This window comes from Ailuropoda melanoleuca, chromosome 18 (assembly GCF_002007445.2).
Source record: "Ailuropoda melanoleuca isolate Jingjing chromosome 18, ASM200744v2, whole genome shotgun sequence".
Lineage (NCBI taxonomy): Eukaryota > Metazoa > Chordata > Mammalia > Carnivora > Ursidae > Ailuropoda > Ailuropoda melanoleuca.
The window spans coordinates 15,012,936-15,029,841 of record NC_048235.1 but is presented as its reverse complement, the minus strand read 5'-3'; the positions used below and the strand labels follow the sequence as shown (position 1 = coordinate 15,029,841).

General features: G+C 45.2%; 1 protein-coding gene across 7 annotated transcripts in view; it reads left to right on the top strand.

Annotated features, from left to right (window-relative positions):
- Window positions 1-16,906, top strand: part of FAT1 (FAT atypical cadherin 1) — a 123,304-nt gene that overhangs the window by 92,520 nt on the left and 13,878 nt on the right. For all 7 annotated transcript variants that reach the window (XR_004621886.1, XR_004621887.1, XM_002920677.4 and 4 more), the window contains exons 10-20: window positions 364-4,431; window positions 4,971-5,167; window positions 7,949-8,102; window positions 8,897-9,130; window positions 9,918-10,307; window positions 11,490-11,704; window positions 11,941-12,078; window positions 14,233-14,376; window positions 14,959-15,156; window positions 15,553-16,354; window positions 16,490-16,621. Coding sequence is in view for 5 of the 7 variants with exons in the window: in XM_002920677.4 (XP_002920723.1) it covers window positions 364-4,431; window positions 4,971-5,167; window positions 7,949-8,102; window positions 8,897-9,130; window positions 9,918-10,307; window positions 11,490-11,704; window positions 11,941-12,078; window positions 14,233-14,376; window positions 14,959-15,156; window positions 15,553-16,354; window positions 16,490-16,621 (6,672 nt within the window). In the remaining 2 variants the exon portion in view is untranslated. The remainder of the gene's footprint in view (window positions 1-363; window positions 4,432-4,970; window positions 5,168-7,948; window positions 8,103-8,896; window positions 9,131-9,917; window positions 10,308-11,489; window positions 11,705-11,940; window positions 12,079-14,232; window positions 14,377-14,958; window positions 15,157-15,552; window positions 16,355-16,489; window positions 16,622-16,906) is intronic.

The window sequence follows — 16,906 nt, the reverse complement described above, 5'->3', positions numbered from 1 at the left end:
CTAGAAGTATGTTTTGAATGGTTTTTTAGGGACAGTTGAAAAATTGTTACCTGCCTTACAAAAGGATAACCACCCTTCCACAGCACATCCCTGGTTCAGCTGATAGCGAGTTCCGGCTTTAGGTATAGAGTAATCTTTTTTCTATTTCTTTTCATGATTTATGGACAAAACTTGGAAAAGTCTGGCGCATGTTAGGTGGCTAAAAATGAAATGAGTTCCATTCAAATGCAGATAACCCCTGAATTTCTGTTCAATTTCAGAATATCACTTCTAAAGATAGCTTTGTTTCTGTATCTCCAGCTGCGACTTGTATTGGTCCTCATATTTTTCTCTAACATGGTTTTTTTTTTCCCCTCCTCCTAGGAAATATTGGAAATTCTTTCACCATTGATCCCATCTTGGGCTCTATTAAAACTGCCAAAGAATTAGATCGAGAGAGCCAGGTGGAATACGACTTAATGGTAAAAGCTACAGATCAAGGCAATCCACCAATGAGTGAGATAGCTTCTGTGCGTGTCTTCATCACAGTTGCGGACAACGCCTCTCCTAAGTTTACATCGAAAGAATATTCTGTGGAAATCAGTGAAACTGTCGGAATCGGGAGTTTTGTCGGAACGGTTACAGCCCACAGTCAATCATCCGTGGTGTATGAAATAAAAGATGGAAATATAGGCGATGCTTTTGATATTAATCCACATTCTGGAAGTATCATCACTCAGAAAGCCCTGGATTTTGAAACTGTGCCCGTTTACGCATTGATTATCCAAGGCACTAACATGGCTGGTTTGTCCTCTAACACAACTGTTGTAGTGCACCTACAGGATGAAAATGACAACCTGCCTGTCTTTACGCAGGCGGAATACACGGGACTCATTAGTGAATCCGCTTCAATCAACAGTGTGGTCCTAACAGACAAGAATGTCCCATTAGTGATTCGAGCTACTGATGCTGATAGAGAGTCCAATGCTTTGCTTGTTTATCACATTGTGGAACCATCTCTACATAAATACTTTGCTATTGATTCTAGCACTGGTGCTATCCATACAGTACTGAGTTTGGACTATGAAGAAACAAGAACTTTTCACTTTACTGTACAAGTGCATGACATGGGGACACCGCGTTTGTTTGCGGAGTATGCAGCTAACGTGACCATCCGTGTCATCGACATTAACGATTGCCCTCCCGTGTTCTCCAAATCACTGTACGAAGCATCTCTCTTGCTGCCAACATACAGAGGAGTAAAAGTCATCACAGTGAATGCTACAGATGCCGATTCGAGTGCTTTCTCACAGGTGATGTACTCCATCACCGAGGGCAACATCGGGGAGAAGCTTTTCATGGACCACCGGACAGGGGCTATAACTGTACAGAACACAACTCAGTTAAGAAGCCGGTACGAGTTAACTGTGAGAGCTTCCGACGGCAGATTTGTAAGCTTTACCTCTGTGAAAATTAACGTGAAAGAAAGCAAAGAGAGTCAACTGAAGTTTACGCACGATTTCTACTCTGCAGTCGTGAAAGAGAATTCCACCGAAGCTAGAACATTGGCTGTCATTACTGCCATTGGGAACCCAATCAATGAGCCCTTGTTTTATCAGATCCTCAACCCAGACCGCAGATTTAAAATAAGCCGGACTTCGGGAGTCCTGTCAACCACCGGCATACCGTTCGATCGCGAGCAGCAGGAGGCGTTTGATGTGGTGGTAGAAGTGACCCAAGAGCAGAAGCCTTCAGCAGTGGCCCACGTAGTCGTCAGGGTCGTCATAGAAGATCAGAACGACAATGCACCAGTGTTTGTCAACCTTCCTTACTATGCTGTCGTCAAAGTGGACACGGTGGTGGGCCATGTGATTCGCTACGTTACCGCCGTGGACCGGGACAGCGGCAGAAATGGGGAAGTGCATTACTACCTGAAGGAACATCACGAACATTTTCAAATTGGATCTGCAGGCGAAATTTCACTGAAAAAGCAATTTGAATCTGACACCTTAAATAAAGAATACCTCATCACAGTGGTCGCAAAAGATGGAGGGAACCCAGCCTTTTCCGCTGAAGTTATGGTTCCCATCACTGTAATGAATAAAGCCATGCCTGTGTTTGAAAAGCCCTTCTACAGCGCGGAGGTTCCGGAGAATGTCCAGCTGCACAGCCCTGTTGTCCACATACAAGCCGACAGCCCGGAGGGGTTCAAAGTGTTCTACAGCATCACGGATGGGGATCCCTTCAGCCAGTTCACCGTTAACTTCAACACCGGAGTCATAAGTGTCATAGCTCCGCTGGACTTTGAGTCCCACCCGGCGTATAAGCTGAGCATCCGAGCGACCGACTCGCTGACTGGCGCTCACGCGGACGTGTTTGCTGACATAATCGTGGAAGACATCAACGACAGCCCTCCCGTCTTTGTTCACCAGTCTTACGCCACAACCCTGTCTGAGGCATCTGTCATCGGCACGTCTGTCGTTCAAGTGAGGGCAACAGATTCGGATTCAGAACCCAACAGAGGAATTTCATACCATATGTTTGGAAATCATAGCAAGAGTCATGATCATTTCCACATAGACAGCAGCACTGGCCTCATTTCGCTAGTCAGGACTTTGGATTATGAGCAGTTCCAGCAGCACAAGATTTTTGTAAGGGCTGTGGATGGCGGCATGCCCCCACTGAGCAGTGATGTGATCGTCACCGTGGATGTCACGGACCTCAACGACAATCCACCGCTGTTTGACCAGCATATTTATGAAGCCCGCATTAGTGAGCATGCCATTCACGGGCATTTCGTGACCTGTGTGAAAGCCTATGACGCCGACAGTTCAGACGTGGACAAGCTGGACTATTCCATTCTGTCTGGCAACGATCATAAGAATTTTGTCATTGACAGGGTGACGGGGATTATCACGCTCTCAAACCTGCGCCGGCACAGCTTGAAGCCATTTTATAGTCTTAACGTTTCTGTTTCTGATGGAGTTTTTAGGAGTTCAGCTCAGGTTCACATAACTGTAATTGGAGGCAATCTGCACAGCCCTGTTTTTCCTCAGAGCGAATATGAAGTGGAGTTAGCCGAAAATGCTCCCTTACACACCCTGGTGATTGAGGTTAAAGCAGCTGATGGGGATTCTGGTATTTACGGTCACATTACTTACCATATTGTAAATGACTTTGCCAAAGACCGATTTTACACAAACGAGAGAGGACAGATTTTTACTTTGGAGAAACTTGATCGAGAAACCCCAGTGGAGAAAGTGATCTCGGTTCGTTTAATGGCTAAGGATGCTGGAGGAAAGGTTGCTTTCTGCACCATTAATGTCATCCTTACGGATGACAATGACAATGCACCCCAGTTTCGAGCAACCAGGTATGAAGTGGACATCGGATCCAATGCTCCCAAAGGGACATCAGTCATTAAAGTTCTTGCAAGTGACGCCGATGAGGGATCCAATGCTGATGTCACCTATGCCATCGAAGCCGATTCTGAAAGCGTCAAAGAGAATTTGGAAATTAACAAACTGTCCGGCATCATAACTACAAAAGAAAGCTTAATTGGCTTAGAAAATGAATTCTTCACTTTCTTTGTGAGAGCTGTGGATAGTGGGTCTCCATCCAGAGAATCTGTGGTCCCCGTCTATGTGAAAATACTTCCACCAGAAATACAACTTCCAAAATTTTCCGAGCCATTTTATACCTATACAGTTTCAGAAGACATGCCTATTGGGACAGAGATCGATCTCATCCGAGCAGAACATAGTGGGACCGTTCTTTACAGCCTAATCAAAGGGAATACTCCCGAAAGTAACAGGGATGAGTTCTTTGTGATCGACAGACAGAGTGGCAGACTGAAACTGGAGAAGAGTCTTGATCATGAGATCACTAAGTGGTACCAGTTTTCCATACTTGCCAGGTGCACTCACGATGACTACGAAGTGGTCGCTTCTGTAGATGTTAGCATCCAGGTGAAGGATGCCAATGATAACAGCCCTGTCTTAGAGTCGAACCCGTACGAGGCCTTTATTGTCGAAAACCTGCCAGCGGGGAGCAGAGTCATCCAGGTCAGGGCATCTGATCTCGACTCGGGAACCAATGGCCAAGTCACGTACAGTCTAGATCAGTCACAAAGCATGGAAGTCATCGAATCTTTTGCCATTAACGTGGAGACAGGCTGGATTACAACCCTCAAGGAACTTGACCATGAAAAGAGAGACAGTTACCAGATTCAAGTGGTTGCATCAGATCACGGTGAGAAGGTTCAGCTGTCCTCCACAGCCGTCGTGGATGTTACCGTCACCGACGTCAACGACAGTCCCCCACGGTTCACGGCAGAGATTTATAAAGGGACTGTGAGTGAAGATGATCCCCCAGGCGGTGTCATCGCCATCTTAAGTACCACGGACGCCGATTCTGAGGAAATTAACAGACAAGTTACATACTACATCACAGGTAAGACATTTAAATGAAACGGTGTAAGTTAAAAATAAATTGTACTAGATATGTACGTTTTGAAGTACATGTTTTAGGGAAATTGGGAGTTAAGGGGATGATTTTAGTAATGACTAAAATAAGTAGAAATAACATCTGTTAAGCTACATTTCAATTTCTTCGCTTGAGGAAAGCTAACAGTTGTTCCATTCGACTGTTTTTTATTTTTATGACTCAGTCTGTTGAATTTTATACTTAGCATATGATAAATATATTGTAACTATAGTTTCAGTGTAGGCTGAAGTTTTGTTTAATAGGCCTAACATTTTATTTAGCTTAATGCTGTGTTTCAATACACATTTTAATGCCTTGATTTTAGGAGGGAGGTGGTAAGTTGGCAACCTAATATAACAAATTTAAATGTAATAATTTTTTTTAAAAACCTTAATTCTTGTAAACCATAACATTATATATATTTTGTGCAGTTTATTTTTCTTGTTACTTAGATCTTTCCTTATTTCAACAAATTTGACTGTCTTCTTTCTCCATTGATTTAATAGGAGGCGATCCTTTGGGACAGTTTGCTATTGAAAATATACAGAATGAATGGAAGGTCTATGTAAAGAAACCTCTAGACAGGGAAAAAAGGGACAATTATCTTCTGACCATCACAGCAACTGATGGGACCTTCTCATCAAAAGCCATCGTCGAGGTGAAAGTTCTGGATGCAAATGACAACAGTCCAGTCTGTGAAAAGGTAGGCGCTTCTTTCTTTCTATATTATGGATTTTGATTTCTTTCTTAACCCTTTCGGTAGGACTGTCATGTGGTGCTGGGTTTAATTCAGATGAGTTTCATTTTATAACCTCTTAAGCACAGGTGAGTGTCCAGTGGAGCAAGAGTGGGATTAGCTCTGGAACTATTTGGGGGGAATGTTAAGTAGCTTAAAAACCTCATTCAAAAATACTGTGAATTACGGGCAGGATTCCAGTTGTGTTTAACTCTAAAAATGCTTTGTGAAGTTTTCATTCCCTTTCTTGGGGGATGAGATTATTCTGGGGAGACGCCTGAGCAGTAGTTCCTCTACAAAGCTCCATTTTGCTGGAACAAGTCGGTTTGGGGGCACTTGTTCTTCCACACCCCAGAGAAACTAAGAGGTCCCTGAGGGGGCTCTTGCGGCTCTGAGCCCATTTACTAGGAGAACAAATACAGGGAGGAGTTGTTCCCCTCCGGGGCTGCGGGGGGAGGCCTGGAGCAGCTGTGGGATGAGAGCAGCTCAGCCTTGGGGAGGTGCTGCTCGGATAAGCAAGGGAATTGGGACTGTGTCCTAGGGAACAGAGGGACTCGGCATCGGTTTGTATTTGAGTGGTGGGGTTGACGTGAACGAGGAGTTCCTTACAGATGAGTTTGGTGGGACCGTGTGAGTGTAGGTGAGCATGCAGGAGAGCGCGGGGTCGGAGGGTAGGCAGAGGCGGCCGAAGGAAAGAAAGGACAAGCTGGTGCCCTTGGTGCTGCCCACATGGGACGGCACGGCACACGTGTCGAATCAGGATTGACCCTGCTGCTTCCTACAGGAGTGAGAGGGAGGGACACTGGGGATATGCACGTGGGGTGGAGTTGGTCTAAGATGAAGCGTGTCATCTTCCAGTTCAGACTTGGTGTAAGGTAACGGGATATTCAGTTGAATAGGTTTTGTCGATGTTTAGAGATGGCAGGACTGAAGGTGGAGATTCGGGATAGATGTAAACTTGGCAGTTTCTTTGGAGAACTGACAGTGGAATCCCCTTGAGAGGATAACAACAAAAAGGGACAGAGCGTCCATAGGGGAGTTTCCTAGGGAGGAGGGAGGGAGAAGCAGAGGCGGGCGGAGGACAGACACCAGGGCAGACACCAGGGCAGACACCAGGTCAGACACCAGGTCAGACACCAGGTCAGACACCAGGGCAGACACCAGGTCAGACACCAGGGCAGACACCAGGTCAGACACCAGGTCAGACACCAGGGCAGACACCAGGTCAGACACCAGGGCAGACACCAGGGCAGACACCAGGGCAGACACCAGGTCAGACACCAGGTCAGACACCAGGGCAGCGACACCAGGGCAGACACCAGGTCAGACACCAGGGCAGCGACACCAGGGCAGCGACACCAGGGCGGACACCAGGGCGGACACCAGGGCAGACACCAGGGCAGACACCAGGGCAGACACCAGGGCAGCGACACCAGGGCAGACACCAGGGCAGCGTTCCTGAGCGCCCAGGAGAGGGTAGTTCAGAGGCGGGACAGTAAGTGGAGGTTTCGCGGCCAAGCAGATGAGTGAGATGTGGAGCAGGGCTCTGGGACTCGGAGACTGGCTTGGGGACTGTGAGCTCTGTGTCCTGATGTGGTTGGATGCCCGGCTGCAGGGAGGGTGTGTGTGAATAAGCACATCGATTTGGCCGGTGAAGAAAGAGGAGCGTCTGAGGAGGAGTGGTGGATTAGGGGAAGGCTGGGGAGAGGGGGGGACAGTGGTTCTGCGAGGGGACAGGGGAGCCGGAGCAGTGCTGCAGCTGTGGAAGGGACAGAGCCATTCTCCAAAAAGATTGGTGCCGTCAGGAGGGAAGGGAGGCTCCAGAGGAATGAGGAGTTCAGTCCACATGCAGACATTGGGCAGCAGTATTTTGTGTGGGTGGGTGGTGGAGGGGTGGAGGATGTCTGTGTCTTACAGAAGATAAATGTGTGTTTTTCTTTTCTTTTTAATTTTTTTTTAAAGCACTTGGTGTATTACTTGGATACGATGCCTTGTCATCTTTGGGAATAATAAAATTAGGACATTAGATCATTTGAAACCATCAGTATTGCAAAATATCCTGTTTCATGAGCCATAAAATGCTGTTTACCTAAAACTGAGCTTACATTAAGAAAAAAAAAAGAGTCAGCAATATCTTAACCTGTTTGTCTTACGTTTTGGTTTATGGCAGGAGTTTCTAATTAGTTGGAAGTGGAACTAACCGTTCGTTTTGTTTGAGTTCGTTCAGCTGGGAGGGGAGAGCAGGGAAGCGCAAGAGCCCCCACCCCGGGAGCCTTGGGGATTCCTTGTTTTCTCCCATGACATGGCGATCACCGATGTCTTGACTGCAATTACATCTGGTCATGTGTTAGGAAGGATTGCAAATAATAAATTTCCTGTACCGAAAAGAAGTAGACATGATGTAACAGGCGTGTACTCTCCAGTTTTTGGTTAAATATAGAATACTACTTACATTTTCTTCTAAGAACTTAAATGTGAACCGAACTCAAAGACGTTGAGTATTCAGAATTCTGTAGGTAAATGTCAGACTCTCAGTGATAGAGGAGTCGCTACCTGTCACGTGACTCCGTTTTGGTTTAAATATATTTTATAAGAAAACTAGTTTTCAGAGCTCCTTGGATTTTAAATTCCGTCATTTCCCATGTTTTCTGTGACCAGAGTTAAATGATTTTTTTTCCTGTTATTCCCTTGGCAGTCGTGTTAAGCCCTAATGTTTTATATTCACGATATTGCTTAAACTCTTTGTAGACTTTGTACTCGGACACGGTTCCAGAAGATGCCTCTCCTGGGCAGCTAATCCTGCAGGTGTCTGCTACGGATGCAGACATCCGCTCCAACGCCGAGATTACTTACACATTGCTTGGTCCGGGTGCAGAAAAATTCACACTAAATCCAGACACAGGTAAAGATGGGGCGCGGGGCACAACTAACTGTGTCCCCATAGAGTCATGTCATATATGTGACATAAATTTCAAAATTAGGTTTTGTTCCTATAAAATTTACTCTGATACTACAAAATTGGCATCTTTTAGAAATCTACATCGCACTTTGCTGTATAAAATTTGGGGTGAGATTAAAAAAAAGAAAAACATGACCTACGTGAACCAAGGATTTAAAATTTAGATTAATATCAACTTTTTTTTTAAATTGTCCAGAAATTTAAGTTTATCTACCAAACTTTCTGCTTCATCCATTTTGTATATAGTTTTTCTTCAATTCGTGAGCATAAATTAATTCAGCATACTCCTTAAAATGATTAATAGTATTCTATTTGTATTTAAATCTTTAAGATTGTTTTTTCTCTTATAGTTTGTATTTTGTTAGAATTACAGTTTTCTGGCAGCTCCACCCCCAGAACTAATTGTAAACATATGAAGCTATGAGTCAATTTAAAAATATGTTAAATTTGGTAAATTAGGTAGCGCTTTTTTTCCCCTCTCTCTCTCTCCTGTTTTTGTGACATTAGATATAATCTGAGAGGCCCTAGCCCCGAAGTCTTTGTGACTTGAAGAGCTGGCAGCTGGCAGGGTCTGGAAGCCTGGCTTTCACTGGGCCCCGCAGCTGTTGATGCCTGTCACTGATACAGCTGTGGCCCCCCGATTCTGTCATCCTTGGAGAAAAGGGGAAGAAATAATAAGCGTTTGCAGGTCACATCTTACATTTCAAGTGAATCCATGCGTGTGTGTTTGTTTTTAGGTGAACTGAGAACATTAGCCCCTCTCGATCGTGAGGAGCAGGGAGTTTATAACCTTCTGGTCAAGGCCACAGACGGAGGGGGCAGGTCCTGTCAAGCTAATCTTGTGCTCACGTTAGAAGACGTGAATGATAATGCCCCTGAATTCTCCGCCGACCCGTACACCATCACTGTGTTTGAGAACACCGAGCCTGGGACACTGCTGACCAGGGTGCAGGCCACTGACAGAGACTCAGGTACGGTCTGGCTGATGCGTTTTGCCTTGAAGCCGTGCTTGAAGATCGCAGGCACCTCTGTGCAAAACACACCCCCAACTCAGTCTCTTTAACTTACCTTACCTTAGGCTTATCGAATAACTCGCTGTTATATTGTTTAATTCCTCAGCATTAAAAGTGGAACGAAACCTTTAGAATAATGAATTCATTTTTAATGAATATTTGAAGTCCCAAAATTGTGCCCCATGTACTTACTATTGTAAGACATCTGTGGTGTCCCTAAAATTATGGTTAGTGACTATATTAACTGATTTTCATATCCATTTGAATTAATTAAGTGAAGTGTTATTTTGTAAATAAACCATTATGACATAGAGATTTTAATGTGGAAATAGAACAGAAGCAAATGTGACATTGGTGTAGTATTACAGACCTTTCACAATTTTTATGGAGAGTATAATCCTCTAGGATACTTACTTACGACATTTCCATAGCAGAGAATAAAAATAATTTGAGTCATACTGGTACTGAAGAATTAGAACAATAACAAAAATGTTACTTTTCAGATCTTTCACACTGGCTGAGTAATAGACTTCATTTTAAAAGAACTGCTGGGTGTTCTAGCATACATTCCTGTTAAAAAGCCAGATAACTATGAAATCATATTTAAGTTAGTAAATCGTTAATGAAGACGTTTGCTCTTTAAAGATGAGAGTCATAAGAATGTCTAAATAATGTTTTCTCAAAAAAATAATTTGTTTAAATTTCTCAAAACAAAACAATCTGACATGATGTCATGCGTCACCAGGACTGAATCGGAAGATCTCCTACTCACTGGTTAACTCTGTTGATGGGCAGTTCTCCATTAATGAGTTATCTGGAATCATTCAGTTAGAGAAGCCCTTGGATAGAGAGCAGCAGGCAGTGTACAGCCTGACTCTGAAAGCTGTAGATCAAGGTTTGCCAAGGAGGTTGACTGCCACGGGCACTGTCGTCGTGTCAGTGTTGGACATAAATGACAACCCGCCTGTGTTTGAATACCGTGACTACGGTGCCACTGTGTCTGAGGACGTTCTCATCGGAACGGAAGTTCTTCAGGTGTATGCGGTCAGTCGGGATATTGAAGCAAATGCAGAAATCACCTACTCGATAATGAGCGGAAACGAACATGGGAAATTCAGCATCGATTCTAGAACAGGTAACCTACGCTGTGAATGAGAGGACATCTTTTATTCTGCCCCAGAGGCTACACCGCCCAGCACCTTACCTGATTCACAGCGACAGATCAGAAATCGGCAGTAGCTACTCTAATAAGATAAAACTCAAGCTTTCTTTGTGTTGTTACTTTAAGTGGGATTCAAAGTGGTTTAGAACTTTAAGCGGAAAATTAAAGTATCACACTCTAGTAATGTAGTCAAGATGTCAGATGTAGTAAATAAGTAAAGATGAAGAGTAGACGATGGAAGAGGACCTTGTGTAATGGCTCCTTGCTCACCCCCATATCGAACCCACACGAAAGTAGCTGTTTCAGCCAAACAGTGGTTTCAACCTCCTTGATCTTAGTTTCTGTAGGGGGCATCTGATAATTCATTAAAATTGATGTCTTCATTATGCTAGTTATACAGAATAGGGACGTACTCTGCATTAAACTGAATGGCTGTCGACAAGGTCAAGAGTCGTAGGAGGTATTGACTCCTGGTGTGTAAACACTTTTGTTGTCTTGTTAACCTGTGGTCTAAAACAGCTGTAAGTCTTCGAACCTTGTAAAAAGTCACTCTGTTCACCACATATTTGTGTGTGACTATTTCAGATGAAGAGTAGGCATGTGATGATGCTATTTTAAAACACTTCTAATGCATATCATAGAATTACTATTTCTAGGGCTCCTTTATAGGATGGATTATAAAGAAGGGTGTTAAAGGAATTGTTAAAAAGGGATTCTTTTTTAGTGACAGGATGTAAATAATTATCCTGGAGATACGTATTTTTAAAAAAGTATATTTCTATAAAAGAAAAGCAATGAGAAGGGAAAGGAAAATAAAAGCCAAAGAGTAGAATTCTTCTGTTTCCTTTTTATGTTATTAGAGGGATATCTGTAGTAAACTGTGGTTTGGAAGAGAGAAGAAATATAATTTTTCTAGTGGGATGTGGGTAGTGTTGACCGCGGAAGCAATTTAAATATCACAGAGAAATAAATAAGGATCCAGGGATGGGCAAATTCATAATTTATAATTGCTGAATTAAAAAATTAGAAAACATACATAAATGATAAGCAAACTTTTGAAGCAGAAATGGTTTGTTAGAAGTGTGTTTCCGTCACAGTAGGAGGAGGAAGGGGTGGCATTAAAAGTCCTGGAAGTCATTTTGCTTTTCCATCCAGGGGCCATATTCGTCATTGAGAATCTGGATTATGAAAGCTCTCGTGAATATTACCTGACTATCGAGGCCATGGACGGAGGCACGCCTTCATTAAGTGATGTTGCAACTGTGAGCATTAACGTAACTGACATCAACGACAACTCCCCTGTGTTCAGCCAGGACACCTACACGGCAGTGGTCAGTGAGGATGCCCTTCTCGAGCAGTCTGTCATCACGGTGTGTATTTTCTCCCCTGCCATGTTCTTCTTCGGGATCTTTGCAGGAAATTTCAGGAGGATCAATCCAGTTTTTGTTGTGGCCTTACTCGAAAATAATGGGAAGATGTGGAAATGTCTTTGTTATCCCAACCGATTACTGACTCTGCATATAACGGCTAGCTATTGATATCAGAAATCGGCTTAGTAGACTCCCACCCCTTCCTCAGCTGTCTCCTAATGTCTGATGTTTTCTAGGTTATGGCTGATGACGCCGATGGACCTTCAAACAGCCACATCCGCTATTCAATTATAGATGGTAACCAAGGAAGTCCATTTACAGTTGACCCTACCAGGGGAGAAGTGAAAGTGACCAAGCTTCTAGACCGGGAAACGGTACGCGTAGACGTTTGGCTTACATTGTTTACAAATTACCAAAATAGTACATAGAAGCTCCTGTGCTCACATCTGTCACACAATGGGAAGTACCAGAAGGGTAGAGCCAGCCTGTTCAGGTACTGACAGGCAAGGTGCAAACCCTTGAAGAGCAGTTCCAGTAGGAAAATCTCAAGAATATGAGACACGTGTTTCATACAGATAGAAGTTTGGGTGATAAAAGTTTTATCTTCAGGAGGCAACTACTCTGGGCTCTAGTGTTTGGAGGCACTTCATGGAGCTGCTTGCTGGGTTTTCAATAGTGGCAGACTCAGAAAACCATAGTCGTTGAGAGAAGGGGAGTCCCCATGAGGAACTGCGTGAACAGAGGCGTGGGAAAGGAGGACGTGGTATATATTTAGGTGATTGTCTTGGGTGGTATTAGAGGAATCCTACCCAGAAGTGAGGGACACGGTAGAAAGGTGTGCGAGGAACAGATCAGAGGCCCAGGCCGGATGCTGCAGGCCACCCGGAGTGAGTGAGCAGTTGCGAGCTTGAGTGTAACTCTCCAGGCAGGTCGGTGGGAGGGTGGGTGCTGTCGGAGGCATGAGCGGTGGCCAGCGTAGTGAGCCGCCGGCGAGGTGGGCAGACCGGCGCCTTTCACTGTGTCGTGAGGCAACGAGAGCCGGCTGGGCGGTGCCGTGACGAGTGAGCGAGAAGACAAATGCAGAGACTTCGTGAAGGAGAAATCGGAATCCGCAAGGCTCAGATACGGCCCTGCATAGGAAGCAGTTAGCGTCTGAGATGTGGGTGCACTCCCACCCGGCTGTGGCTAGGGACGGCCCTCCGAGGGGGCCAGGGCATCGTGAGGCCATCAGCTTTGCCCTGGGACAGGTGGTGGCCTCTGTGGGGTTTGATGCATTGCGTTTTAGAGGAGAGTGGTGTGTGTGAGGAAAATTTTTCAGCCGGTATTTGGAGATTGTACTCAGACTTCAGGGACTTGAAAGCTGGAAATACGGATATGGCACAGGCCTCTGAAGCTGATGGTAGAGGCAGTCTGAGGGAGACAGACAAACGTGAGCAGCCCGAGAGAGGAAAGCTGGGCTGCACCTCTGTCCCTCTGTCCCTCCACTCACACACTCGCACTCAGGGAGCTGCCTGGAGAGGTCACGAGCCCAGAAGTGAATTGAAAGGACAGTGGTGATAACAGAGTGTAGTTTCAGAACACTAACGGGTAAAGCTGTGATGAGAGGAATTTGGGGAGATAGTGCTGAGCTGCCTCATTCGAGTCCCAGTTCTTTCATTCCTTTTGCGAGCTGTTACTTTCGAGCAGGCACTTTGCAAGAGCTTAGGAAGCACGACTGGGGGGCTTAAGGCTGCCGTGCTGCTGGCCGAACAAAATGGAGTGTGTGACTGATGCGCTCGTCAGCCCCTTTAACGCACTGCTGTCCGGTGTGACGGCGTGGGGTGTGTCCCAAGCCGTTTGCCCTTTTCCATTGGAACATCTTGCAGGACTCATGTTCTGCAGAACATACTCTGGGATTTAGCTCACTTTCTGGCATCTTCCACCTCTCCTCCTGGAGGAGAGAGCTTCACAGGGGACTGCCGTCGAACGATGCAGTTTCCTTTTTGTAGGGGTCACGAAGAACGCATCCTGAGGGGTTTGCACAGCTGACTACGATCTGAGTAAAAGTGATGGGGGAAGGTGATCTGGATGTCTTGAGACGTTAAAGATGAGTAAGCACTGGGAGCTGGAAGACCACTCCTCGGTTCCGGCTGACAGTCCCATCGGGGCCTTAGAGAAAGCTGCCATCCCTGTTACTATGAAAGCAACAGCCTTCAAGCTCTGTTAACATTTTTCTCGTTGTTTGTACTGCTTCTCTGTCATAATTTCCATTAATCTGCAAGTATTTAAAGTGAGAATGCTTTCATGGAATGAGTATGTCTAGAGAGAGACTCTAGAGAATCCAGCCACCATTGGGAACTTTCTGTTGAGCACATCCGTTTCATATATGCAGCGTGCTTGTTTGTCGGTTGGGAAATTGCCCACATACCAGACACCAGACGTGAGGACCGTTCCTCAGATCTGCCCTTCCAGGCTGTCATTCTGCTTCTGATGAAACCCTGTGTGAAGGTGTGAAGTGGACATGTGTTCTCTGTCTTGTGTCTGAAAAGATTTCAGGTTACACACTCACCGTTCAGGCGTCTGATAACGGCAGTCCGCCCAGGGTCAACACGACTACCGTGAACATCGACGTGTCGGATGTCAACGACAACGCTCCGGTCTTCTCCAAGGGAAACTACAGTGTCATTATCCAGGTAATCTTGGGGGTGCCCAAGGGTTCATCGAACACATTCCTTTTGAAATGAGCTCTTCTGTTGGCCTCAGTTGTTTGTTGGAAATACCTTTCTTTTCCAAAGACTGCTTTTTAGAAAAATGGGAAGAGCAAAATGAATCCATCAATACTAAGAGATGAGCATTTTCAAGATACAGCCAAGCTTTTCTCTCTCCTTTTTGTGCTTTGCTTTTTAAGACATTATCACTGCTTTAATCCTTCATCTGATTTTCTGCTGTCCTGTATTTGAGTGGCATCAGAGAATCTAATCACCTCTTCCCTTTTCCTCCTCCCGCACTCCATCCGTCGTGCACTTCTGCTCCCTGTGCATCTTTCCTTACATGTGCCCTTTCCAAGCCCCCAACTTTCCCCTTCACCCCTTTCTCCTCCCCATCACAGCTCCCCCACCCCTGCCACCTCTTCTTTCGCTTCTGTCCAGTGGAACACAGCAAAGCTTTGTTTTGTGTATACTTCATTCACGTCGTTGAAAGCCTGCCTGCGTCTCTTACTGTGTAGATTTGGTTTGGTTGAAAGTCGTGTGTGTTTTGCTTCTTGAACCCTGCAGGAAAATAAGCCAGTGGGTTTCAGCGTGCTGCAGCTGGTCGTGAGCGACAAGGACTCCTCGCACAACGGCCCCCCCTTCTTCTTCAGTGTTGTGAGTGGGAATGACGACAGGGCCTTCGAAGTGAACCAGCAGGGCGTCCTCCTGACGTCAGCTGCCATAAAGAGGAAGGTGAAAGATCATTACCTACTGCATGTTAAGGTATGAACGTCTTTATGATTTTATTGTGGATTCCTAGAGGAGAGCTCCTTTGGTGGCTGTCTTCTTGTATGTAAACAGCTTGCATTTCATGAGAAAACAAAATGAATAGAATTGTGGTCTTCCTTTTGGTTTTTTGCCATACCTTTGTTTTTATCCCAGTGCACTTATTCATTTGTTTATCATAGACATTGATGGAGCTAACCTTTATATGAGTTAGCGAAGGTCTATGAAGAAGTATTTATCCTTTTCCTTGATAGGCTTCTTACGGAGAAATACGTATTTAGCAATTGGTAATTTTTTAAAACGGGAACAATGTAAATATATTTTTATTAAGAAGTTGTAAACAATGACAAAGGGTTTTTTTTTTGTTTTTTTGTTTTTTTAATTTTCTCACAGGTGGCAGATAATGGAAAGCCTCCGTTGTCATCTTTGGCATATATTGACATCAGGATCATTGAGGAGAGCATCTATCCCCCTGCAATCTTACCACTAGAGATTTTCATCACTGCTTTTGGAGAGGAATACTCAGGGGGTGTCATTGGGAAGATTCATGCAACAGACCAAGACGTGTATGACACTTTAACCTACAGTCTGGATCCCCAAATGGACCAGCTCTTCTCTGTTTCCAGCACCGGGGGTAAGCTGATAGCCCACAAAAAGCTAGATGTAGGGCAGTACCTTCTCAACGTCAGCGTCACCGATGGGAAATTTACGACGGTGGCGGACATCACCGTGCACATCCGACAGATAACCCAGGAGATGCTGAACCACACCATTGCTATCCGCTTCGCCAACCTCACCCCGGAAGAATTTGTTGGTGACTACTGGCGCAACTTCCAGCGGGCCCTACGGAACATCTTGGGTGTGAGGAGGAACGACATACAGATTGTCAGTCTGCAGCCCTCTGAACCTCAGCCACATCTGGATGTCTTGCTTTTTGTGGAGAAATCAGGTAGTGCCCAGGGTTCAACCAAACAACTCCTGCACAAGGTTAATTCCTCCGTGACCGATATTGAGGATATCATTGGTGTTAGGATACTGGATGTCTTCCAGAAGCTCTGTGCAGGACTGGATTGCCCGTGGAAATTCTGTGACGAGAAGGTAACCGTGGATGAAAACGTTATGTCAACGCACAGCACGGCCAGACTGAGTTTTGTGACCCCGCGCCACCACAGGGCAGCCGTGTGTCTCTGCAAAGGTAACACGCGTAGTAGATGAAAGCAGATCATTTCACGTGCAGCCTTTGAAGCCTACACAGTAACGATCGTTTTCTTGAAATTCCTGTTAATTAGCTTTCCCCTTCCCTCCTTTTTTTTTTTTTTTTTAAACAAAGAGGGAAAATGCCCACTTGTCCGTCACAGATGTGAAGACAGCCCATGCCCTGAGGGATCCGAGTGCGTCACTGATCCTGGAGAGGACAGGTACACCTGCGTCTGCCCGGGTGGCAAGTTTGGTCAGTGCCCAGGTGAGAGTTCAGTGATGAAGCACGCTTCTGCTTTTAAAAGTCACTTTCAGTGTTTCTTGCCATCGTTCTCTTTATTGGAGTTGACAGATATACAGCGTATTTATTACAAGTCAAGCTTGCAAAGAATCGAGAGCAGTAGTCCCTTTTCCTTCTCATGTGTAACAACTCAGCCCTGCATTACTCGTGACGCTCTTCCTTCTCTGTGATGGTGCTCATGGCAACATACAGCCCGTATGTACACATTCCCACATTCTCTTTACCGAAAAAAAGAAAGACTAAAAAGTT